We start from the raw sequence: 27209 nt of genomic DNA, 5'->3' as shown, positions 1-27209 counted from the left end.
TCCACATGCTAATAATTATTAAGCTGTATTCCGTGTGCTAATAGGAAGGCAAGAGGGAGCTATTGAGGTCAAGAGTGAGAATACTTTAGGAAAAAGATAAAGTAAAAGAAAATTAGAATTTAGAAACCTAGTAAAGTTGGTACATACTAAAATGTAAATTTTCAGGTCAACTATGCAAAAAAATGGTAAGTCTAAGAAAAAATTGACTTAGATTTTAAGACTAACTTCCCAACTGAATCACTTGGTGATCTGGACAAATCCTTAGAAACTTGGGCTTTTATTCTTCCTCTAGAAAATACTGGGTCTAGTTAAAATGCAGAAATGAAGAGGTGAGGGGTGGCTGCGCTTCAGAATGCCTCCTGGGTCTGAGAGTTTAGTCCTTATGAAGGGCAATATATAAAATTTCCTTTTTTTCCCTCAAGTTCCTTGGAGGAAAGGTGGGTATTATTATGTTGATGTGAGGAAAAGGATCCGGGTTTTGTTAACTGTTTGCATTCCAGGGTTTGGCCTCCCTGTTCTGCAGATCTGAGGCCCACTTGACATAACTTCCTTCAGGTTCAGGCTCTTGGAAAAACAGGCTCCTTACCTTGTCTGAGGTCAGGGTTTTTCCACCTTAGCACTGGTTGTTTTTTATCCCCCCCCTCAGATTATGTGCTTATAATCTATTACACTTGATCATTACGTTAATAATTAGAGTATCAAAGAATTTTATGTTTTAAAAATTATGTACAATTCAGAAACAGGCATGAGGGCTTCCCTGGTGACGTAGTGGTTAAGAATCCGCCTGCCAGTGCAGGGGACACGGGCTCGAGCCCTGGTCCGGGAAGTTCCCATATGACACGGAGCAACTAAGCCCGTGCGCCACAACTACTGAGCCTGCGCTTTAGAGCCAGCGAGCCACAACTACTGAGCCTGCTCTCTAGAGCCCGTGAGCCACAACTACTGAAGCCCGTGTGCCTAGAGCCCATGCTCCACAACAAGAGAAGCCACTGCAATGAGAAATCCGCACACCACAACCAAGAGTAGCCCCCGCTCGCCACAGCTAGAGAAAGCCCAGGCGCAGCAACGAGGACCCAATGCAGACCAAAGAAAAAAAAAAAGAAGAAACAGGCATGAAAAATTAGGTATTCAATTTAGTGGAATGAAGTACAGAAAAAAAGTTAAATCATGCAAAGTTTTATCATCTGGGATTCAAAAACCTATACCTTGCATTAATGACCTTAATAAAATCAGGCATCTAGAAATAAAATGAAGCCTAGATATGTAGTCAGCACCTCTGACATTTTGGTCTAGCGAATTCTTCGTTGGGGGTGGTACTGTCCTGTGTATTGTAGGATGTTTAGCTGCATCCCTGGTCTCTACCCACCGGATGCCAGTGACACCCTCCCCTCCAGTTGTGGCAACCAAAATGTCTCCAGACATTGCCCAGTGTTCCCTGGGGGACAGAATGACCCCTGGTGGAGAACCTCAGCCGTGGACTGAGAAGCATCAGAAGGCTTATCACTTCGAGCTGGCAATGTGTGTTTGCGATAAGAAAACCTACTGAGAAAACTCCGTTAATGATCCAGAGTCACTGCTTGGGAAAGAAATGGGAATAAAGAGTAAGGTCCTATCTCTGCATCTGGAATCGCTGTCTTCAGAGCCCTCGGTGGAGAGACAGGACTCCTCTTCATTTTAAATGTCTATTTTTCAGTGCTGCAAACTGCCCTTTCCAATTCTGCGAGCGGTAGCAACACTCCCTTCAGGCGGGGAGCCTCCGGAGGCACTCAGGTTTATTTGCCGTTCGATGGTCAAGGAGATAATGGCCCTCAGTCCTACACACTTGAGAATGTTGTAGCTCCTCTCCTCTTAGAGAATAGCCTCCCCAGAACTTTGTGCTCTTAGGGCCAGAATGTGACAAGCAGATGAGAAGGAATTTTTAGCACTGCTTTAAGTGCAAAGGCCCTTTTGTTATAAAAGATCAACAATTTGCAATCTAGATCAAGTATGGATACAGAACTATACTTTTTTTTTGTATTTTTGATCAGCGATGGTGGGTGAACCGTGTTTCCTTTAAATAGAATGTTTTATAGGTCTAAAGTAGGTTTTAAAAGTTTTTTTTTAGTACTCAAAATATACTATGTAAAATATAGTTCACACTTGCTGAAATTGTTGTATGTTACCTGAAATCCATTCATCCTTTTCCCTACCACCTGCCACGTATGGTCATTGTATTTTGGATATTTGTGAATCTTAGATCTGTTGAATTTCCCATCTTCCATTGTCTTTATATTTAAGCTTTTTAGCCAGAATGTTGCTTGGGAGTACTTTCATTATGTTCCTCCAGGTGGACCATACTGCCTGGAAGTTTGGGTGTTGAGCAGGGATGTCACCCACTTCACCTTATTAGAATCTCAGAGAATGGCAAACAGCTAACAGTTCCAGTCTGTCTCACTCAGCCCTTGTGAAAACAGTTGTAAGGAGATTATAAATAAAGAGCATTATATAGCATGTTAAGAGATAATCACTACCATTTAGCAGTTGGAAACCCATAGGAGATAGCCCTTTTTGAGATTTATGGAGGAGTGAAAAGATTTTATTACTTTTCCATGAGAGGAACAACATAGCGAGAATATTTTTTCTGGCTGCTTCTGCAGGTGTATGTTTACCCTGGGCAGCTAGAGGAGTAAAGTTAGGTTTGAAACAGTTTTACGTATAAGCATTTTTACAGGAAGGGGATTGGGAGGAGGAAGACTGGTTTTCTTACCTTCTTCTCCATCTGCTTTCTGCTTGTAAAAGAATCTGTTGGGTTAATCCCCTCTTTCCCTCCTTTCTTTTCTTTTCAACCCTCTGTCTCTCGAAAATGTGACAGACTCTTCTGTCTCCTAGTCATTTTATTGTTGTCTCCTCCTGAACTGGTATATTTTCTTCCCTGTCAATACAGGGAAAATTAAAGTTCAGTAAAACTGGGGCCTTGTCAGATGGTTATACTGCAGTCAGGCTGCGCTCCTAGTACACGGTCCCACTTTTAATATCTCACCCAGAGTAGCTGGCTGTGAATTGCCACCAGAGGATAGTGAAAGGATCTTGCAAAATCCTTATCAAGATGTGTCAGATTACATGTTGAACAGGTTTAATGTACTTGGAGGTCAGTAACTAATGGAAACTTAGGAGCCATTAATTTTCATTAAAAGTCTTTGTTAATTGATATTAATTACTGTGGTAGGAGAAGTACAGAAAGCAAGCTAGGGAATTTTTTTTTTTAATTTTGGAAATTTACAAAATTGTTAGACATAAATGTGTATAATCACATACCTGTTATGGGGCAAAAACAGTTGCAGAGTTATCCAACTCTTTGGTAAGTCTAACCATTAGTTTGAAAATGAGGCATTGACAGTTTATACCTTTTGCTGGGTCGTGCTGATAAACATGACCCAGTCAACTTCCTTTCAATTCTTTGGTTGTGAGTAAGTGACCAAGCCCTGGGAGCTGCCATCTCCTAAGGATATTCAGGAGAACTGAATTGTCCCCAAACAATCTAGTGTGATGATAAAATAAAATCTAATACATAGAAATGATGAATATTTGAGGATTGTGTATTAATGGTTTTGCAAAATAGGCATAAAGGGTAAGCATTTAATCAACTATACAGTGGCATTACCAATACCTAGTCAAACCAAGATGTTACAGTTTTCCTTCTCTTGTTTTGATATTTTAAAGATATTGTAAAACAACTATACCCCAATTTAAAAAAAAAAGATATTTATTTCTAGTTGTCAGCATTCAGGATTTTTTTTTTTCCCCCAAAATCTTGTAATTTAATCTCAGTTCTGTGCTGAGCTCATTAACACACACACACATTAAAAGACAGAAGTCTTGGCTTAAGCTTCCCAAAATCAAGGCCTCCTCTTGACCAAAGCTACACTCATTTCCTCAAGCTTAAGGTGTCCTGTCTTAGACCAAATATTTTCTCCTCTCTTCTCACTTTAGTCCCTCAGCACAGGCCTGTGGGTTTCTTGGGTGGCGTGACCATCTAACTTTCCCAGGCATGTGTTTGCAGTGGAAGCCCTATTGCTCAAAGTGATGGCTGACTGGTGTCAAGAATAACAGTATCGCACTGCTTTCTGGGTTTAGGGTTTGAAAAAAGCCTGTGATGGGCCTGAGGGAAGGGGTGAAAAGAGAGGGAGTAGGGACAATGATTTTGTTTCCTATAACAATGGGTCTTTGAGGCAGAGGAATAGACCAGATTAAAGTTTCGGGCTGGAAGAGCTTGGGTCTTCGTCACTGGGGAAAGGAGACCTCTTAGCATCTTCTCTAAACATTGACTTTCCTCTCAATCTCCATTCAAAGCAAAGCAAAGCAAAGCAAATTGACGTTCTTGATATAAAGCCCAGCCTTAAAGGTATGTGGCCATACCTATAAAATCTCTCAGCTCACTCAGGGGCAATTAACACCCTTTAATGGGGAGAGAGTTCTTTTGTACCATGTAGCTGCTGCTGTGAGAGGAGCCTTTTTAGATGTAGGGTTATTGGACAACTGGTCAACCCAATATGTGACTAACATCAGGCCCTCTCTGTTTTGATGAGGAATAAGGTTAGAGAGGTGATCCTTAGACTTCAAATTTCATGATTCAATAAAACTTCAAGACAATTTTGAAGACCAAAAGTTTGCCAGCTTACTAGGTTGCCTAGGAAGGAGTGGGGGTGAGGGGCAGAAAACATACCCTTTTCATCTGCATCATTTCAAGAAACAAAGTATGTTTAAACACTAAACCAGTCAGAAGGACAAATTCTCAGAAATAAGGACAGTTCTTTAAATGGAATATATTAGCTTTATAAAAAGACCTCGTACATTGTCCTGATATTTCTTTGTAAAGGTCAGGTGCTTCGGTACCATAGGATTGGAGGGCTCTGAGTCTCTGAACAGTGGGGAGGGAACCACAGAAACGGGATTTCGGGGTGAGGAAAATGAACTCATTAACATTTGACCTCTGGTAGAAATTATTTATCATGTCTTGCCCTGTGGGTGGGCCGAATAGGAATGTTGACTCCAAATATTTAAACTTGAGATATAACACATGCTTGCAGTATTGTGTTGCCAGCTAGCTGCCAGTTTTTCAATAATGAGTAGATCTTTTAGATTCATCTTTACATGTTGTTATCGTTTTACTGTTTTCATACGTAAGAGAAGTTCTGTCATATCAGTAAGATGTATCAGGAACTACATCTTCCTTTGTAGGCATATACCCAACTCATTTGTGTAACTAAATGTATGTATCATCAACAACCCTGGGCCCTTTGCCTTTGGATTATATTATGTGGTTTTGTTTTTTTTTTTTAAGTTAGTGAATCATTTGCTTTTCCTGATGCTGTGCCACTTGACAGAAAGTTCAAGTGCCTGGGAGAATAGTAATCAGTGGCAAATCAGCTTATGTCTGTTGGTAATCCATTTGAGGATAATTGAAAATTTGCTGTGTTCATTTTATTTATGGGTTTCCAGGTGAATGCCAAACTCCCAGTTGGGACCCCAGATTACATGGCCCCTGAAGTGTTGACCGTCATGAATGGGGATGGAAAAGGTGCCTATGGCCTAGACTGTGATTGGTGGTCAGTGGGAGTTATTGCTTATGAGATGGTTTATGGAAGGTCCCCATTCACTGAGGGAACCTCAGCCAGAACCTTCAGTAACATCATGAATTTCCAGGTAAAGAGCCATTATTAGATTTTGAAGTAATATTGAGAAATGTCGTTTAAAATTGTGCGAATGAAAGTTTATAATGTAAACCAGCAGTTCTGGATAATAACAACAACTACTTTATATAGCATTTTATGCCAAAAGTGGTTCTAAATGCTTTATTAATTGTATTATATTGACTCTCAGCTGCCAGTAATTATAAGCTTATGCCATCATTTTATGTACCATTAAAAAAGAAAAACTGCTGCCCATTAATCTAGGATATTTCATTGATTTCAGTGTTGTCAACTGTGAATAAAATGGGAATCTTAAAATTTGTGAAATATAGTTCATTAACTTGGCTAATCCTCAAACAATCCTGTGAGGTAGATGATATTATTATTTTCATTTTACAGATGAGGAAGCCAAAGCACAGAGTGGTTAAGTAACTTGCCCAAAATAGCACAGGCAGTCTGGCTTTGAAATCCATGTTCTTATATGCAATACTGCTTAGTACTGCTGGCTGTCAAACATGGTAGTAAAAGTCAAAGACATGGATTAGAAATACAGTAATAGATACATAAAGTAGAATTAAACCTATTTTCTGATAACTGTATTTGTCACTATAGTAAGCCCATTTCTTAAGGATATGATGAATATCTATGTTTTAGTTTCAACCAGAAGGAAAAAGAATGTATTTCACAGGTTTTTATATATCATCCAGTTTCTTCCTGGGATGCTTAATGCATATTTTTCTATGTACAGTACACTTTTTTGTATGCTTAATACATATATACATTATTTGTTATTCCTGAGTCTACTCCTGAGTTAAAGTTTCCCCTGAGATGATGCTTGGGGCTCATTTGTTTCCTTCATTTCCATCCATTCATTCAGTAACGAGTGAATTGCACTAGGCACTGTTAGGTGTTAGGTACCAGGTTTGCAGTTATGGGCAAGAAGGAGAAAGGCCCTCTCGGCCTTCTTTCTCCATCATCACACAAATCAAAATACACCGTGTATGTGCAAAAGCAGAACACGGGGAGCACGCAGGAGGGAGTGAGTGATAGGGTGGGAGAGGGAGGCCGGGAGGTAGGCAGGGAAGAGGGGCTGAGGTTGGGGAGGGCCTTCTGGGCAGAGAGGACAGAGTGATTTGTTCAGACAGCTTTAAATAGCTCATTATTGTTGGTTGGCAAACAGCGAGGTGGGGAGTGTAGCTAGATGAGATGGGAGAGGGTACAGGGATCAAGTTATGAAGGGTATTGAACCCTTGCAAGGGAGCTAGGCCTATTGATATGAATAGGCTGTTTATTTTGGGAACATGCCTTTGGTCCCAAGTTAAGAGGGCATAAAACTTCCTTCTTAAAAAAAAAAAGAAAGAAAGAAACTTGCATATACGAGAATTACTTTTTTAACTTGGAGACATGAGAAGCTGAATTTGCTAAGGGAATAATAATTATTATTATTTTTTGAAATAGCGGTTTTTGAAGTTTCCAGATGATCCCAAAGTTAGCAGTGAATTACTTGATCTGATCCAAAGTTTGTTGTGTGGCCAGAAAGAGAGACTGAAGTTTGAAGGCCTTTGCTGTCATCCTTTCTTCTCTAAAATCAACTGGAGTGACATTCGAAACTGTAAGTAGAGTCGTGTTCCTTCAATTCCAGTGTTGGGATTAAGAAACGCTTAAGAATGATCTGAAATTACTCTGGCCCACAGAAGCTGGTATAAATTATATAAGTAAGGGTTTTAATTACTTATAGGAGTAGAAAAGGGTAATGATGTAGCTGTCTTTAGTAATAAGTCTTCTTTAACATTGTTGGCACAGAACTGGGTCACTTAATCAAACTCTGTGTTTATGTGGCCTTTGGATTATTACCCCTCAGTACATTAGAGGTACAGATTGATAGAGAGTGAAGGTTGTCACTTGGTTTGACAGAATTTCTTCCCAGAAGAAGAGTGGACCTAACTATTTCGTTCACAAGAATAGGAAAAAGACTCAGATTAGGCAAAGTGCCAGGGTTGCTCTGCTAATGGCCAAGCCTGCCCTAAAGCCATGAATGCCTTGCTGTGTTCGTTTGTTTCCCTCTAAAATATTTGTCTTTGCTCACAAGCATGTAAAACCTATAATGCACATGCACAGTGGATTCATTCATACATCGCCTTGTTATCAATTAGTGCAAACTAAATTCATTAAAAACAAAGACCTGATTTGTTATCAACAAATGCAAAATGCTTGGTGTTTTACAAATTGGTAGTTTTTTTTCAACCTTTTTATTCTTGGATGTGTTGTTGATTGAATGTGATCTAATGACCTGACCCAGTGATTAGTGTAGATTAGGGTCTGCAGGAAAGCAGTTGGCCTGGTTGAGTGTTTGATTTTTAGTGATTTCCCTCCTGATAGGGGAATGGAATCCATTTCTAGGTGTCAAAACCAGGCTTCTGGTTGGATCTGTATTGTAATTATAACCTCTTGTACCTTCAGCTGGAATGTATGAGTTGGGTTAACAGGCAGTATTGTCCATTTTGATGGTTTCTCTGACCCCCTGCCAAAATATTTAAGTAGGCTGTATTTCCATAAATTGCTCTTGGCATTTTTTTTTCTTCCGTGAGCGACATCACTGTATTTTTCAAATCTTTAGGCACCAACCCCCAGATCTCCAAGGTTCAGAGCTTTTAACCAGCAATACGTTTTTTGTTTTTTCTGGCTGCGCCGAGTGGCTTGTGGGATATTCGTTATATCCTGACCAGGGATTGAACCTGCACCCTCAGCAGGGAAAGCGCCGAGTCCTACAGGACCACAGGACCGTCAGGGAATTCCGAAATTCCCGCAGCAATATGTTTTCAGTGTGGTCTTCCTTTTTTGCTTTTGGAAAGATTTGAAACAGTTTCTTTTTGATGCTGCTCAGATACTTAATCTTTTCTGGCATTACCTTATCTCTGTAATCTTGAATAAGAAAGTTCATTTTTTTATGCCTGCCCTTGCCGATGGTGTCTAATAATGTATCTTCACTCTAGTAAGTCAGTGAACGGTGATTAATTACACAGGTAACTTTATTCTGTATTTTGGTAAACCTTGATGATGTTTTTGGTATCATGTCAGAATTCTCAGATTTCGTTCTAGTCTTTTCCTCTCAGGCTGTTTATTGGTTTTAGGCTTGTTGGGCTTACGAGGGTAAGTACTGTTCTGTAAATTATAATACATAGTGCCCAGGGAGGATATGTGTTGGCGCAGAGCGTGGCCCCTGCTGTCCATCATGAGGCCCATCTTGTGGAAGGTCGTGGTTATCACTGGGATGAGATGACTCTGGGATGGGTCACTGCAGTCTTGGTCATCTTCACACTTGTTGCCTCCACACTTGACTCACCATGTCTCCTGTGGTCCTGCTTAATGTTTCCATATCCTGATAAATATCCACTTAGTTTTTCCTTATCTTTAACACGTGTTTCTCCCCCTCCTACACCCAGTTCATATGAGGGAATTCTCATCCAGCTGAATCCTGATTCTTTTTTTAAACTTATTTTTTAAAATAAAAACTGTGGGCTTCCCTGGTGGCGCAGTGGTTGAGAGTCCGCCTGCCGATGCAGGGGACGCGGGTTCGTGCCCCGGTCCGGGAAGATCCCACATGCCGCGGAGCGGCTGGGCCCGTGAGCCATGGCCGCTGAGCCTGTGCATCCGGAGCCTGTGCTCCACAACGGGAGAGGCCACAACAGTGTTTTGCGTACAGCAAAAACAAAAAACAAAAAACACAAAAAAATAAAAATTGTATATATTTAAGGTGCGCAACATAGTGATTTGATATACATACGTAATGGTGGAATGATTACTACAGTGAAGCTAATTAACATAGTTTCCTCCCTCCCTCCCTCCTTCTCTCTCTCTCTTTCCCTCTTTCTCTCTCTCTCTCTTTCCCTCCCTCCCTTTCTTTTTTCTTTCTTTTATGAGAGAGCACCTGAAATCTGCTCTCTTAACAAATTTTCAGTATTCACTACAGTATTATTAAGTGTAGTCATCACACTGTACATTAGATCTCTAGGACTTGTTCATCCTACATCACTCCAACTTTGTACTCTTTGACCAGAATCTCCCCATTTCCCCCACCTCCCCACCCCTAGTAACCATCTTTCTACTCTGTGCTTCTATGTATTGGACTTTTTTAGATTCCACATATGAGTGAGATCATGTAGTTTTTTTCTTTCCATGCATGTCATATTGCCCTTTGCACCGTGACCTCCAGGTTCATCCATATTGTTGCAAATGGCAGGATTTCCTTCTTTTTTTTAAGGCTGAGTAATATTCCATCACACATATGTAAATAATCCATTCGTCCACTGATGGACACTTAGGTTGTTTCCATATCTTGGCTACTGTGAATAATGCTGTCATGAACGTGAGAGCACAGATAGCTCTTTGAAGTACTGATTTCATTTTCCTTGGGTGTATACCCAGAAGACGGATTCCTGGATCACATGATAGTTCTATTTTTAGTTCTCTGAGCAACGTCTATACTGTTTCCATAGTGGCTGCACCAATTTATATTACTACCAACAGTGCACAAGGAGTCCCTTTTCTCTACATCCTTGCCAATAGTGATTATCTCTTATCTTTTTTTTTTTTTTTTTTTGCGGTACGTGGGCCTCTCACTGTTGTGGCCTCTCCCGTTGCGGAGCACAGGCTCCGGACGCGCAGGCTCAGTGGCCATGGCTCACGGGCCTCGCCGCTCCGCGGCATGTGGGATCTTCCCGGACCGGGGCATGAACCCGTGTCTCCTGCATCGGCAGGTGGACTCTCAACCACTGTGCCACCAGGGAAGCCCCTTATCTCTTATCTTTTTGATGATAGCTATCCTAACAGGTGTGACGTGGTATCTCATTGTGGTTCTGATTTGCATTTCCCTGATGATTAGTGATGCTGACCACCTTTTCATATACCTGTTGGTCATTTGTATGTCTTCTTTAGAAAAATATCTTTTCATGTCTTTTGCCTTGAATCCTGATTCTAAAACTCTAACAGAAACTCTTGGTGTGTTTTTTTTTTATAAATTTATTTTATTTATTTACTTTTGGCTGTGTTGGGTCTTCGTTGCTGTGCACGGGCTTTCTCTAGTTGCGGCGAGCGGGGGCTACTCTTCGTTGCGGTGGGCAGGCTTCTCATTGTGGTGTCTTCTCTTGTTGCGGAGCACAGGCTCTAGGCGCGTGGGCTTCAGTAGTTGTGGCATGTGGGCTCAGTAGTTGTGGCTCATGGGCTCTAGAGTGCAGGCTCAGTAGTTGTGGCACATGGGCTTAGTTGCTCCGTAGCATGTGGGATCTTCCCGGACCAGGGCTCAAACCCATGTCCCCTGCATTGGCAGGCGGCTTCTTAACCACTGAGCCACCAGGGAAGTCCCTCTTGACGGTTTTTAAAATATAAGTCCCAATACAGTCGTTCAGAAGAGTCATGAAATATGTTTGCCTTAAAGAAAATTTCTTGTAATTTATTTTCTTTCTAAGATGAATTAATTGATTATTTTAATTTTTATCTCTTGGCCGCATTGTGCAGCTTGCAGGATCTTAGTTCCCTGACCAGAGGTTGAACCCAGGCCCCCGGTAGTGAAAGCGCTGAGTCCTAACCACTGGACCATCAGGGAACTCCCAATTTCTTGCACTTTAAATAAACGTTTTACTTTGGAATAATATCAGATTTATAGAAAAGTTGCAAAGATAGTACAGAGAGTTCCCACCTACGCTTCTCCCAGTTTCTCTTAATGTTAGCATCCTACATAACAATACCGCATTTGTCAAAATAGGATTAGCATTAGTACATAACTATTAATTAAACTTCGACTTTATTCCAGTTTCCCCACACATGTCCCTTTTCTGTTCCAGGAATCAACCCAGGGTACCATATTGCAATTAGAATGTATGCAGTAGATATGACTTATCATGGCTGAGATGCTTGTGTAGCTCAGCCAGTGGGTGGGATCTCCATGCCCACTGAGGATTGGTAGGGCCTTTTCCTGGAGGTTCCATGGCATCCCTGACTGCACAGAGTGCTATGGTATTCATTTTCAGTGTCTCCTAGCAGATTTTATTGCTTTCCACCAACCTCTGATCCTTGTGTATTTGCAATCAACTCAGGGTTTGTGACTGAAAACATTGCTGGACTCCATGCCATTTGAGCTATTTTCTACTAGGTAACTCTAACAGAAATTATGCCTTTGTTTAGTCCTGTTTCTCACACACATTGAGTGAGTCTCATCAACCAAAGCACTTGAAGTCATTAGGTTTCCCGAGTTCCTAGTTGCTGCTCAGATGCCTTGTGGTTCCAGACTGTTACATATTTCCACACACGAGACTGTCTCTTGATGAAAGCAACATTAGCCTTTCTGCTATTTCACCGCTAATTCTTCTTTTTCTGGTTGTAACCAATGAAAGGAAGTAGTGCTTAACACAACAGGTAATAGTCTTCTAAAACTCATTATCTCAAGAGGTGGTCCTGGCAGGATATATAAATGCAATTTAAGAAGGGTTTGGGCAAGTTCATGAGTGACAGAATTGGGAGTGGCTACTGGGAGAAACTAGGACATGCCTCGGCTTTGACCCCTGAGGTCAGATGGAGCATCTGCACCTTCTTGGGTCCGGCCCCTTGGAGTTGCTGTGGGCAACACCACCTGAATCAGGAATCTGACCTAGTTCAGGAGTGTTTATTCTCCCAGCAAGTCAAGAGCTCTCTGATGCGTTACTGCCACTCTCATGGGTTACCGTGCACCTATTACCCTGATGTTTCATTCCCAGCCTCATGTGATCAGATGTAAAGTTGAGTTTTTAGCTGCTTATTACTATTATTTCAAGGCTGCTTTCCAAGTTTTAGTAGGGGGCTTCTTAAGTATACTAGCTGCCCCGAGCTGTGCAATTCCAGTGATGTTTCAGATATTGGGCAGGAGTCTGATTGTACCCCCCGCCTGATTTTCTGGGCTTCTGGAAAGTTGAAGCCAATCAGACCCCCTCTTTCATGCCTTTGGGGTTATACCTACCTTTCCTGGCATCATGCACCTGTTCGTGTCAATGGGAGAGTTTTACTGTCAGGTGTGCCCTTCTACTCACATCTTTTTAAATGTCTTCCCCCAAAGACATAGTGACGTCAACGGAACCAGCATGCTTGCACCTTTCATCCAAACCAGCCAAGTCTTGACAGTGAGAAACGCTTAATGAGAGTGTTGATTGTAGGTTGTTTCCTAGAGCATCTATGGCTAATGCTCTAGAGAACTTGTTTTGTCTGTTGCTTATGACTCGGCCTTCTTCTCTTGAATCATCTTCCTTTCACAGTTCTTGCAAAATCACTCTTGAGTTTCCAGGTCCTTAGCATTTGTTACAGAGAGTACGTTTCATTTCCATCCAGTAGTGACTCAGTGGTGGTCGTGTGCTGATCTGCCTTGAGATTTTCCCCTGCTGAAGAGCTTCCTTTGTCGTTGATCATTATTCACTACCTGGCCCCCGAATGGCTGTAGTGAAACCGCAGGTGCACAACCCTGTGATCACTCTATAAACCTGAGGGATGATGGCCTTTGGTTTAAAGGAAAGGGAGTCTATGGCTTCCTAGCCTCGGGTGAAATTCTCACTTATTGTTGCATGTAGAAATCAGCACCGTGAGACTCACTGGGTGTTTTATTTCAGTCCTTCAGTCTGATAGGAAACACTGGTTAAGTAGCAACTGTTCGGTGACAACCACCAGGTATTTAAGTATATTATGCTACGTTACTTCAGAACAATTCAGAGGTAAGAATTATTGTACCCATTCTACAGATATGTACACTGTGGTAACTTGTCCCAGGTCATACAGCAAGTGAGAGAGAGGGTCTAGATTTGGGTTGCGGTCTGGGTGGTTCTAGATAGAGCCCGTGCTCTTAGAGCAATACCATGCATGCCTTAGCGTAAATAATTGTTATTAATCACGTTTGTGTTGATGACAAATAATAAACCGCTCTTTAGTCTCTGTGTCTGTTCAAGCACATTTGGAATTTGTAGCAATTCTGAATCTACAAGATTCTTCATGATATCTGAGTGCTACGTGCTAAGTGCTGTGTGCTGTGTTAGGTGCTGTAGCTCTATTGATGAATAAATTTGGATACACCCCTGCTTTCAGGGAACGTACAGTCTAAGTTATAGGTCCCTTGCTTAAATAGAGCTGTAGTCCTGTTTAAATTGCCATACCACATAATGGTAGGAAGTTTGGGAACTCCCTGGTGGTCCAGTGGTTAGGACTCTGCACTTTCACTGCCGTGGGCCCAGGTTCAATCACTGGTTGGGGAACTAAGATCCTGCAAGCTGTGTGGTGTGGCCAAAAAACCAAAAAAGTAGAAAGTTGAATGCTTAGTAGGTCACCCACTGGCTTACTGAACCACATATGCTTGATCTTAAACAAAATGTAGACTGTGACCCAGTGACCCCTTCCCCATATACAGCATCCCCTTCTTTCTGCTAATCTATTACCCTCCCCATGCCTCAGATCTAGCCTGGGAAAGGACCACGTTGGATCGATGACTCACTTCTAAAATATTTTTTTTTATAAAGCTGTTTTCTTTCTTTCTTTATTTATATTTTATTTATTTATTTTTGGCTGCATTGGGTCTTCATTGCTGCACGCGGGCTTTCTCTAGTTGCTGAGAGTGGGGACTACTCTTTGTTGTGGTGCACGTGCTTCTCGTTGCGGTGGCTTCTCTTGTGGAGCACAGGCTCTAGGCGCGTGGGCTTCAGTAGTTGTGGCATGCAGGCTCAGTAGTTGTTGCGCATGGGCTCTAGAGCGCAGGCTCAGTAGATGTGGTGCACGGGCTTTGTTGCTCTGTGGCATGTGGGATCTTCCCGGACCAGGGCTCGAACTCGTGTCCCCTGCATTGGCCGGTGGACACTTAATCACTGCGCCACAGGGAAGTCCTCACTTCTAAAATTGTGATTTATAGTCTCAAGGTGAATTGAGAGGACTTGATTCATGTTTTCTGTTTATTCTAGGTTATGTAGTTTCTCAACCTCGACACTGTTGACATTGAGGACCAGGTAATTATTTGTTCAGAGACTGTTCTGTGAATTGCAGGATGTTTAGCAGCACCCACAGATGCCAGTAGCACTCTGCCCCCTGTGGCAACCCAAAATGTCTCCAGACATTTGCCCAGTGTCCCTTGGTGGGTACAGCCGCTCCTACTTGAGAACCATTGTTTTAGAAGGATTGGTCAGATAGTTACCAGGAGAGAGAATAGCACAGTAATCAGAGTCACTCAAGACTGCCATTGCTAACCAGCAGTGGAACTGTAGTCTGGGGTCAGGGGGACCCTGCTTCACTGAGTGTGGTCCATGGACCAGTGGCATCAGCATCACCGATATCACCTGGGAGCTTGTTAGAGATGCAGACTGAGGCTCCCCTCCACCCCAGACCTGCTGAGTCAGAAGCTGCACTTCAGTAAGATCCCTAGGAATAAAATTTCTGTGTGTAGCATTTGTGAAGCCCTGCAAAAGGAGAAAACGAGATCTGTCAGCCTGAGAGTTTCTTGCGCATCTTGGCTGGGTTCTTCTCATTTTTTCCACTGGGCTCAGGGTAAGAGGAGACCGCTTTTTGGCTAAGGACTTCCCCGGGTGGATGGAAATGCTTGGAAATGCTGGATTTTAGGCTCTGCTTTTGATGAATTTAAAGCTTTTCTTTCAGATGGACTGTACATCCTTCATATCTTTCGAGATGGTGGTTTAACTTAATCTCTTCCTGCTGATAGCAAATAGGTGGTTGTATAAAAGGCATTTGTATGCCTTCTACCCACTGCCCCCACCATTACTCTTGTCCCGTATTTACTTTTTTTCTTTTTAATTGAAGTATATTTTGGTTTGCAATGTTGTGTTGGTTTCAGGTGTACAGCATAGTGATTCAGTATTTTTGCAGATTATGTTCTATCATAGGTTATTACAAGGTAATCGGTATAATCATATTTACTTTCAATTAATGATGGATTACATTTCCTTCATTATCACTTTTTAGGTGTGTATTATATTGCTGTGCCCTTTACTGAGTACCTACTATGTGCCTAGGGGCCCTGCAAAGCACACTATGCATATTATTGTCCTATTTACTCCTCCTAAAACCTCTATGAGGCAGACACTATATTTGGGCCCACAGTACAGATGAGGATACTGAGGCCTAAAGAGATGAAGCCACTGGCAAAGGGCCAGTAGTTGAACCAGTAGTTGGCAGTGGTAGGAGTCTAACTCAGGTCTCCCTGACTCCAAATTCCCTTTGCTTTTTTTTGGGCCGTGCTGTGCAGCTAGTGGGATCTTAGTTCCCTGACCAGGGATTGAACCCAGGCCCTTGGCAGTGAGAACGTCCTAACCACTGGACCGCTAGGGAATTCCCAAGTTCACTTTGCTTTTTAAAAATTTATTTGCAAAAGCAGTACAGTCTATGATAAAAAAAAAAAAAAAATTCAAGCAAGAAGTCTTTGTACAATCCCACCATGTTTATACTTTGAATTGGCCATCCTGACATTGAGTTCTGATGAATGGTTCTGTCTTCTCAAATGAAAACCCCTTATGGTTTTGACATGCATATTTCATTTATTTCTTTTGGTGTTCTGCTTTTAGAATAGCATTATCTCAGTGACTTGTACACTGTGTGTGTGTGTGTGTGTGTGTGTGTGTGTGTGTGTGTGTGTTGGTTTTGAGTCTTTTAAAGGTCTGCTTGTTTTGGGGTTTCTAGCAGTTGCACACCTGCCATGTTTTGATTTCTAAGCTAGTTGGATTCTGGCCATGTTTTGATTTCCAAGCTAGTTGGAGGAGGACAGCAGATGTACTTCTCTGTTAACCTGGGTTGGCCTTTAAATGTATCTCCCTGTGCGATACCCACCCAGTCACTTCAGGGGCTGGAGGAAATGAGGAAGGGGAACTGGGGGGTGTTTGGGGGATCAGCATGAGGGAGAGGAGGGTAGAAGGGTAAGGGGATGGTATAGTGATGGCAGAAACTCAATTTACTGGACCAGGAGCGTGCTGGCACCACCTGCTAAAACATAAAAAAGGAATAATGGGGACGTGGTCAGTAGCTCTTACAGCCTTAGAGATATACAGGGAAATATTTGTATGTCTCTTGGGAATTGTTCTGCTTTTTAATTTTTTTTATTTTTATATTTTATAAAGTTATTGATAAGAGAAAATAGGCTAAAAAAAGCTAAAAGCAGGGAATTTCCTGGTGGTCCAGTGGTTAGGACTTGGCACTTTCATTGCCGGGGCTCTGGGTTCAATCCCTGGTCAGGGAACTAAGATCCTGCAAGCCACACATTGGGGCCAAAAAAAATAAAAAAGCTAAATGCATATGGATTAGGATCCTAGGATCTCCCCCTCTAGTCTGAATTTAGAAGCTACCTCCAGAGAGGTTAAAAATATGTAATATTCCACTTTATTCCAAGATAACTTGAGATGGCTTACTTTAGAGATAATTGCAATACTAAAATGAGAAAAATAAATAAATGGAGAAATCTGGGTGAAGGGAGTGTCAGGGTAAGGAAATAGAGTCAGGGTTAAAGGTAAAAACAAACAAATTCCTGTTACATTGGTAGACGGGGACGGATTTGGGATCCTCAGCCTCCTAGTGGCCAAAGCAAAAAGGAGAATACGAACAGTTGTAAGAGCTTCAGTCCCATGAGAAAAAAATCCAGAATGGTGTGCTCAGAAAAGACTCAGTTTTCTGGTACTGAGCCCTGAGGAATTTCAACATGGGGTTCCCCAAAATGAGACCCCTTGTGACGTGGTAGAGCGCACCCCTCTAATACGTACCCTGGGGATTTCCTTATGACCGCGTCTTATGGTGCCTCTTAGTGTAAGCCAGTGCTGCAGTGCTAAATCCCACTTCAGAAAATCATTTCTAAATGTGGCAAATTCATGCCTTTCCTGGGAGAAGATGGGAAATGGGGAATAGGTTTGTTAGCCCGTAGATTGGAGTCCTCAACCCTTCAATTCTCACTTGCTTGGAGGGTTTTCCAGGAAACATGGAAATGATTTGGCTAAAGATTCAACATTATATTAAACATCTGGGACTCTGTTCGACAGCCAGCTTTCCAGTCAATTCTGTGAAGTGCGGCGATTGCATTTACACTCATTTTCCGAGGGCAGAGTTCGGACAGAACTAAAGAGGGAGGCTGGCAGGAGTCAGAAGAGATCAGAGCTGGACGACGACCAGTGGGAGGTCCAGGTGGCTCATGACCACTGAGGGTTTGGGAACAAATTTCAGTGTCTTCACTTTAGAAAAGAGTGCCCGACTCTGTTGGTCCCTGGGGATGGAAAGAAAAGGATAACATTCAACCACAGCATCAGCAGTTTGGGGACCAAGACCCACTGTTCGTAGCCTTCAAAATTCTGACTAACAAAGGACACACACAAAGAACCGCTAGCCACACAGGGACCAAAATAGCCACTTTACTCTTGGCAAGCGGGGGCGCTCAAAAGCCTTTGATGAGGGTCTCCGGTAAATTTACGCCCTACCAGAGGAGCGTGGTGGGCCTTCTCTCATGGACAGGGAGGCCTTGCCCCAGTGCGCCTGGTGGGTAAGGAGGACAAGAGCCGTCCGTTGGCCGAGTGCCCGCCAGGCCTGGGTGTAGGCAGTAACCTAGGAAGCGTTGAGCCCGCTTCTTGCTTTTGAGGCACGGTAACCCTGTCTCCGGTACAACAGCCCGATAAATGCCCAGCTCTGCTGAGTCAGATGAGTTCCTCCTTCCCTAGGTGAGGAGTGAGTCAAGGGGTGAGACTAGATGTGTTCATTCATGGGGTGAAGGAGCCTGAGTGGAAGCTCCTTAGACCAGGAAACGATTGGGGACAAAATATTCTCCCGTCCCAATGGTTGGAAGCAGCTTTATTGAGAAATAATAGGTCAACAATAAGCACATGTATTTCAGGTGCACAGTTTAAGTTTTGACATATGTATATACCTGTGAAAAAATCACCACACTCGGGATAATGAGCAACCATCACCGCCTAAAGTTTCTTTGTGCCCCTTTGTAACCCTTCCCTACCACCCTCCCCCCACTGTCACCTCAGGCAATGACTGATCTGCCTTCTCTCACTGTACTTTATTTTTTTAATTTTTAAATTTTTTGGACTGCATTGCATGGCTTGCAGGACCTTAGTTCCCCAACCAGGGATCGAACCTGGTCCCTCATTTGGGGAAAGCATGGAGTGAAAGCACAGAGTCCTAACCACTGGTCCACCAGGGAATTCCCTTTCCCTGTAGTTTAGTTTGTATTTTCTAAACGTTATATAAGTTGAGTCATAGAATATGTTCTTATTTAGCCTGGTTTCTTTCGTTCAACATCATTGTTCTGAGATTCATCCATGTTATAGCATGTGTCATAGTCCATTGTATGGATATACCACATTTTGTTTATCCATTCATCTGCTGATAGACATTTGAGTTGTTTCTTTGAAATATAGCTTCTATGAGCAAGTCTGTGGACATGTGCATTCATGTCTCTTGGGTAAGTCTCTAGGATTAGAATGGCTAGATCATATGGTAGGTGTATGCTTCACTTTTTAAGAAACTGCCTAACTTTTCTAAGTGGTTGTGTCATTTTACATTCCCGCCGACAGTGTGGATTTAAAGGCACTCATAACTTGGAGTATAGTTAGCTGTGGAGTTAGGCTTACATTTTTACATTTTTTTAAATTAAAAAAAAAATATATATATATATATAATTTTTTTCCCCACGCCATTGACTTGACAAAGAAGCCAGGTCGTAGTCTTATAGAATATCCCCACATTTGTCTCTTTGCTTCTTCCTTAGGGGCTGATGGTGGTGGGTGGTGTTTTTCCCGCCCCTGTAAACTGGAAAGTAGCCCCCAAAGCTAAAATAGAATCTGAGTTGACTTTTCTGAGAAGAGTATCTAGTAGAGGGGCTTCTCCTGGCCGAAGATGGGACAACATAAGCATCATAAAGACTGCAGTGGCTTGAAACCCATGACATATATGAAAATTCACTCGTTCATAGTGGCAACTGAAAAAAGAAGCCTCATTGGTCGCTTCTGGCGATTGCTAAGGCCCCACCCACCTCAGTACTCTGAATGTTGCTAAGTATAGGGAGAGGACCAAGCATTTATCCCACCTTCATATTTGAACTATATTCCAGGGTAACCAAGTTGTTAATGTGCTAATAGATGTAGAAAGAATGACGAAATTAGAAAACCACCATTTTTCAGCCCTCAATAAAATAATGATTCTAGGCAGTGATCATCCATGGTTGCTGAGATATGTAGTGAAAGATGGGAGGGAGCCTCATGGGGGAGCGACCAGGCTGATCTCACTGGACCCCATGGGTCATTCTTAACATCACACAAAGAAAGATAAGCAGACATGTGTGCCCTCTAATGTCATGGACTACTAAGTAGGCAACACATCCTGGGGAGTATTCTCGTCAAGAGAAGTTGAATATGAGTGTACAGGTGGCCCTGGCTTTAATTAACTGCCAGTTTCCAGAAAACATGAGGGACAAAGAAACGTGTTAAATGATGTCACAAGGATACAATCAACCAAGTCCAGAATGTGGGAAATTCTACAGGGACATTGTGATCCAGTTTCTTAAACCAATAAATACTATTAAAAAAAAAAGTCAGTGATTATAGATTGAGACATACCAACTAAATCAGTGTATGAACCTTGGTTGGATTCTGAGTCAGACAAATCAAATGTAAAGAGATATTATGGGGACAACTGGAGAAAATTGAACAAAAACATGGTATTAGATAATGTTAAGGAGTTACTGTTAATTTTTTGGGTGTGATGAAGGTATTATGGTCATGGTTTTTAAAAAGTCCTTATCTGTTAGAGCAGTGGTTCTTAACTGGAGGCAATTTGGCAGTGTCTGGAGGCATTTTTGGTTGCCATGACTTGCGGTGGCATTGGCATATCTAGTGGGTAGAGGTCAGGGACGCTGCTAAACACCCTGCCATACACATGGCAGCCCTCTACAACAAAGCATTCTGTAATCCGGATGTCGGTGGTGCCACAGTTGAGAAACCCTAAGTTAGGGATATCTGCTGCAGTAACTGTGGGTGAGATTATGATGTCTGGGGTTTGCTTTTTTGGCGGGGCAGGGGGGCGGTTACATTTTTATTCATCTGAATATATATTCTAATAATTCTTTCAACTTAGTCTGTGGTTGATAAATCTCCTGAATCTCTGAATGTTAAAAAGATACTTATTTTACCCTGTGACTTGAATGCTCATTTAGCCATTGGCACTTAGGTTCAAAATGATGGATGGTAGAAAACAGGTAGGAACATTTTTTCTGTTTTCTTCATAGATACATTTCAAGCACCTGGAACCATGACTGAAAAATAATAGTTGGTCCATTATAATTTTTTGATGAATGAGTGATTGTTTCATCATTGCTTTTTATGAGCACTGTGTATGAGTTAGCTACGGATATCTTTATTCTTTTACCTTGTGCTCCATCTAGCATGTACAAATACATGTATTTGCTTTTTTTTTTAAAAATAAATTTATTTATTTATTTATTTTTGGCCACATTGGGTCTTCATTCCTGTGCATGTGCTTTCTCTAGTTGTGGCGAGCAGGGGCTACTCGTATTTGCAGTGCGCGGGCTTCTCATTGTGGTGGCTTCTCTTGTTCTGGAGCATGGGCTCTAGGCACCTGGGCTTCAGTAGTTGTGGCATGCGGGCTCTAGAGTGCAGGCTCAGTAGTTGTGGCACGCGGGCTCTAGAGCGTAGGCTCAGTAGTTGTGGCACACGGGCTTAGTTGCTCTGCGGCATGTGGGATCTTCCCCAACCAGGGCTCGAACCCGTGTCACCTGCATTGGCAGGCGGATTCTTAACCACTGCGCCACCAGGGAAGCCCTGTTTGCTTGTTTTTATTGTAGTTTTTGTTTTTTTTTTTTAGGAACTGTTTAGAGCTGTGTACCTAGGTCTTTGTATTCTTTCCATTCAGCACTTGGATGGTACTTTTCATATGAAACATATCTTTCTTCCCCTCTGGAAAATAATTTTTTGTTGTTTCTTTGATAACTTGCTATTTTGGGGTTTGCTTTTAATAATCGGCGCACGTGCAAATAAAATAGGGGTGGGGATGAGATGAAACGAGAATGTTACAAGCTGTTGAGGGCACGCAGGAGTTCATTTTACTCCCGTACCACTTTGGTGCATGCGAAAGTTTTCATAATAAAAACTTAAATTTAAAAAATGTTGGAGGAAAAAAACAATCCCCCCACCCCCGCAAATGTTGGAGGAAAGGATACCACAGAGGTCTTGAGGGTAGAAAAGAATGAATCTAATCTGATGTGTCCTTAAGTGTAGGTAATTCAAGGGGGAAGGTGCTGGAAGGGAAAGTTGTTGGGGTCTAGAGCGAGCAGGTCCCGGGAAATGGAAGCCCGTGAACTATTGTTCAAGTGTGCGCTGGGGGCCTCCACCTGCGCCCCACACTGGATGTATCCACACCCAGCTTTGCAGAGAAATACGGTCATGACTAGTTGCAGTTTGAAAAGATTCTCTTTGAGCGTTTCCATCCTATGTAGGTGTTTCCCAGGTCGCTGTTTACCTAGACCAAAAGGGAGGGGGAAAAACAAAGTGACACTATGACGTTAGAAGGCTGGTGGAAGTGTTATCCAGAATTGAGAGGAAGCATCCCTAAAAGTATAATTCTGTGGGAAAACATAAGTAGTTTACCAAAAACTCGATATTAAGCAGCCTGTAGAAACAATGGCTTTTGAGAATGGCGAGATTCAGACAGCACACACCTCCATCGAGATCTTGTATCTGCCCCCAGAGAGGAAACCTGCTTAGTTGTTGGCAGCCAAGCCCTGGCATCCTTGAGATTGATGGATGGAAGCATCCTTTAGTAATGCTAAAACTTCCTTATTCATTTACTTTGGAGACACCATTGTAAAACTTGATCACCAGCCAAATCAACATTACCTTAAAGTCTTTTTATGGCTCTTTTGGGAAGCAAAGATGTGGGATAATTTTTTATTTACTCAAGTCTATTGGAAACTGGATCCGATTTGTCTTCTTTTTGCATTTCATATACAGTGGGCTGTTTGGACAAGTTATATCTGACCACTTCCTACGCGGAGCGGAGAAAGTTGAGGGCTTGCATGAGGCTCAGGAGATATAATCTGTTCTCATGGGCTCAATTACTTATGTGTATTTAGTAGCTAGCTCTACTTGCCTGTCCCCTAATTTATTCTCTTGGTTCATTCCCATGAGATCTCCGATATTGTATATCTCGCTTTTTCTATTGCAACCTTTTTCTCGTGCAGTTGTTCCTATCATAAGAGTCAGTCATTGATATTCCTAAAATCTCTGCTCTTGCATCAGTTGTCACATTTTTTGCCATGCCTCCTGTTAATCCACGTCCTCTCCTTTCTGTTACCACTTCCTTAGTATAGAATTTGTCATGTTAACTATTGTAGACTTGTCCTTTAGCAGTTCCTAGCATCGACCTCTTTCTACCATCACTGTTGAAGTGATCTTATCAGTCTCAGGCACTGACACCAGCCCAGCACTCTTAAACGCTCTCTAATAATCCCTTCTGTCAATCCAATCTAGGATTTCCCCCCTTCAAGGTCCAGCCAGGATTTCACTTGCATTTACTTCCCAGCCTCATTACCCACAGCTTTCTTGGGCTACTGTTCCCTGGCTTTTCTAAAGTAGCACTCATTCCCACTCCAGCCCGTGAAGACATCTTTTAACTAACTCACGAGATTCAATCACCTCCATGACAACAGGAACACACAAAACTCAGTGTATCCCCATTGGCAACACACGATGGCCATCATTCTGTTTACACACTCTCCACTTTTCACAGCCTCATCTTGACCTCTAAACGACACAAACGGCCTCCTCTTCACTTGTTTTGCAGTTCTGTCTTCATCATGTAGATAAGTGCGATCACATTGGTGCCTCAGATTTTAACGAACTAGAAGACAGCTAATATTTAGGTAGTCTTTCTTTTAGATTTGAACGTAGCATCTAATTAATCAATTGGGTACTTTTTATTTATTTTTTAAGGTGTGGAACACCATGGTAGATAGAATGAACTTGAAAATGTTTTTGATTTAATATCATTGAGTGCCCACTGCATTCCAGGCACTGTCCTGATTCATGATATCACAGTATTTATTCATGTGCCTTTGTCTTTTCTGACACTATGTTGTCTGTTATTCATCTTCTAACTCTGCTACACACAACCCAGCACCAGTGTCCATAACCCATAGTGATGATTGAACATCATGGGAGTTTTATGAGCTATATCTAGGTTTAGGTTTTTGTTTTTGTTTTTAATGTGCCAGTTCTTCATGACTAAATTGGGTACTCTGAGTTCCTTGAAGTGGTGTATGGCATGAACTATCCCATTAGGTCTAAGAAATTATCCCACATCTAAGGTTCTTGTTGTTGATTCATTCCTTTCACAATATAGATATGAACCCTTGAATCAGGACAGATGGGTACTGTTCTAGGTGTTAGGTGTATAATGGTGAACACAGCGTCGTCTTTCGCTTCATGGAGATTGTGTTACCGCGGGGAAAGCAGATGATCAACCCTAGACCAAAATTAGAAAAATCTTTTGCGTTTTTAATATTCATGTTTGGTATGCCGAGAAGTTAAAAGTTTGAATGGGAAAAATGGAGCTCAGTGGAGCGTGTTAGAAAGAAGTAGGGCCAAGAGGATGAATCCATTTGCCTCTCCTTTCCTTGTTTTTTTTTTTTTTTTCCTTCGTGAATAGTTTTGAAGACAATACATTTCGCACCCACCCCCCAAGCTTCTAATGAATGTCAGGATTTTAAAAAGGAGAGAATTTATAGGAGGGAGATTAACTACAGTGCTTAAAATAGCTCTTTGTTTCTGAAAACCTTGTTCTGCCATCTATCTTATAAGTGGGGGGCGAGGGGAACCCTCCAGAATGTACTTGGATAGCCCCTGTCACTGAGGAAAATGTGCCCTGATGTGACCTCAAGCATAGGCTGATTTATTTAAAATGTATATAGGGAAAGGTTTTTTCCTTTTTTTTTTTTAGTGGCTTTTACTAATGAACAGATCTTAATGTATGACTTCTTATTTGTCATTATTGAATGTAGTGAGCATGTTGTGGGGGTGAGATGGTGATTTCATTATACTCTATCAGGAAACATTAATATAGGCACTCATTAACATATTTTTCAGACAGAACAATCTCTACTTCTAAAGCCTCTTCATTTAACTCAAACATCCAGTAACTTCTTCATGGCCTGTATTATGCCAGGTGTACTCTTTGCAAGAGCCATTTTCTAGTTGTTTAATTATATATCTTTTTTTTTTTAACATCTTTATTGGAGTATAATTGCTTTACAATGGTGTGTTAGTTTCTGCTTTATAACAAAGTGAATCAGTTATACATATACATATATCCCCATATTTCTTCCCTCTTGCGTCTCCCTCCCTCCCACCCTCCCTATCCCACTCTTCTAGCTGGTCACAAAGCACCGAGCCGATCTCCCTGTGCTATGCGGCTGCGTCCCATTAGCTATCTATTTTACGTTTGGTAGTGTATATATGTCCATGCCACTCTCTCACTTTGTCCCAGTTTACCCTTCCCCCTCCCCATATCCTCAAGTCCATTCTCTAGTAGGTCTACATGTTTATTCCCGTCTTGCCCTTAGGTTCTTCATGACCTTTTTTTTTTAATTAGATTCCATATATATGTGTTAGCATACAGTATTTGTTTTTCTCTTTCTGACTTACTTCACTCTGTATGACAGACTCTAGGTCCATCCACCTCACTACAAATAACTCAATTTCGTTTCTTTTTATGGCTGAGTAATACTCCATTGTATATATGTGCCACATCTTCTTTATCCATTCATCTGTTGATGGACACTTAGGTTGCTTCCATGTCCTGGCTATTGTAAATAGAACTGCAATGAACATTTTGGTACATGACTCTTTTTGAATTATGGTTTTCTCAGGGTATATGCCCAGTAGTGGGATTGCTGGGTCACACGGTTGTTCTATTCGTAGTTTTTTAAGGAACCTCCATACTGTTCTCCACAGTGGCTGTATCAATTTACATTCCCACTAACAGTGCAAGAGTGTTCCCTTTTCTCCACACCCTCTCCAGCATTTATTGTTTCTAGATTTGTTGATGATGGCCATTCTGACCAGTGTGAGATGATACCTCATTGTAGTTTTTTTTTTTTTTTAACATCTTTATTGGAGTATAATTGCTTTACAATGGTGTGTTAGTTTCTGCTTTATAATAAAATGAATCAGTTATACATATACATGTGTTCCCATATTTCTCCCCCCTTAGGTCTCCCTCCCTCCCACCCTCCCTGTCGCACCCCTCTAGGTGGTCACAAACCACCGAGCTGATATCCCTGTGCTATGCGGCTGCTTCCCACTAGCTATCTATTTTACGCTTGGTAGTGTATATGTGTCCATGCCACTCTCTCACTTTGTCACAGCTTACCCTTCTCCCTCCCCCATATCCTCAAGTCCATTCTCTAGTAGGTCTGTGTCTTTATTCCCGTCTTGCCCCTAGTTTCTTCATGACCTTTTTATTTTTTTTCCTTAGATTCCATATATATGTGTTAGCATACGGTATTTGTTTTTCTCTTTCTGACTTACTTCACTCTGTATGACAGACTCTAGGTCCATCCACCTCACTACAAATATCTCTATTTCGTTTCTTTTTATGGCTGAGTAATATTACATTGTATATATGTGCCACATCTTCTTTATCCATTCATCCGATGATGGACACTTAGGTTGCTTCCATGTCCTGGCTATTGTAAATAGAACTGCAATGAACATTTTGGTACATGACTCTTTGAATTACGGTTTTCTCAGGGTATATGCCCAGTAGTGGGATTGCTGAGTCATATGGTAGTTCTATTTGTAGTTTTTTAAGGAATCTCCATATTGTTCTCCATAGTGGCTGTATCAATTTACATTCCCACCAACAAGTGCAAGAGTGTTCCCTTTTCTCCACACTCTCTCCAGCATTTACTGTTTCTAGATTTTTTGGTTATGGCCATTCTGACTGGTGTGAGATGATATCTCATTGTAGTTTTGATTTGCATTTCTCTAATGATTAATAATGTTGAGCATTCTTTCATGTGTTTGTTGGCAATCTGTATATCTTCTTTGGAGAAATGTCTATTTAGGTCTTCTGTCCATTTTTGGATTGGGTTGTTTGTTTTTTTGTTATTGAGCTGCATGAGCTGCCTTTAAATCTTGGAGATTAATCCTTTGTTGTTTCATTTGCAAATATTTTCTTCTGTTCTGAGGGTTGTCTTTTGGTCTTGTTTATGGTTTCCTTTGCTGTGCAAAAGCTTTGAAGTTTCATTAGGTCCCATTTGTTTATTTTTGTTTTTATTTCCATTTCTCTAGGAGGTGGATCAAAAAGGATCTTGCTGTGATTTATGTCATAGAGTGTTCTGCCTATGTTTTCCTCTAAGAGTTTGACAGTTTCTGGCCTTATATTTAGGTCTTTAATCCATTTTGAGCTTATTTTGGTGTATGGTGTTAGGGAGTGACCTAATCTCATACTTTTACATGTACCCGTCCAGTTTTCCTA

At 41.7% G+C, this 27209-nt stretch overlaps 1 protein-coding gene across 5 annotated transcripts in view; it reads left to right on the top strand.

The window, feature by feature from the left end:
• CIT (citron rho-interacting serine/threonine kinase) overlaps nt 1–27209 on the top strand; it is a 171901-nt gene that overhangs the window by 34268 nt on the left and 110424 nt on the right. For all 5 annotated transcript variants that reach the window (XM_033399983.2, XM_033399980.2, XM_004276745.4 and 2 more), the window contains exons 8-9: nt 5479–5682; nt 7128–7281. In XM_033399983.2, coding sequence (XP_033255874.1) covers nt 5479–5682; nt 7128–7281 — 358 coding nt within the window. The remainder of the gene's footprint in view (nt 1–5478; nt 5683–7127; nt 7282–27209) is intronic.

Source organism: Orcinus orca, chromosome 15 (assembly GCF_937001465.1).
Source record: "Orcinus orca chromosome 15, mOrcOrc1.1, whole genome shotgun sequence".
Lineage (NCBI taxonomy): Eukaryota > Metazoa > Chordata > Mammalia > Artiodactyla > Delphinidae > Orcinus > Orcinus orca.
This window is presented reverse-complemented; position numbering and strand designations above follow the sequence as displayed.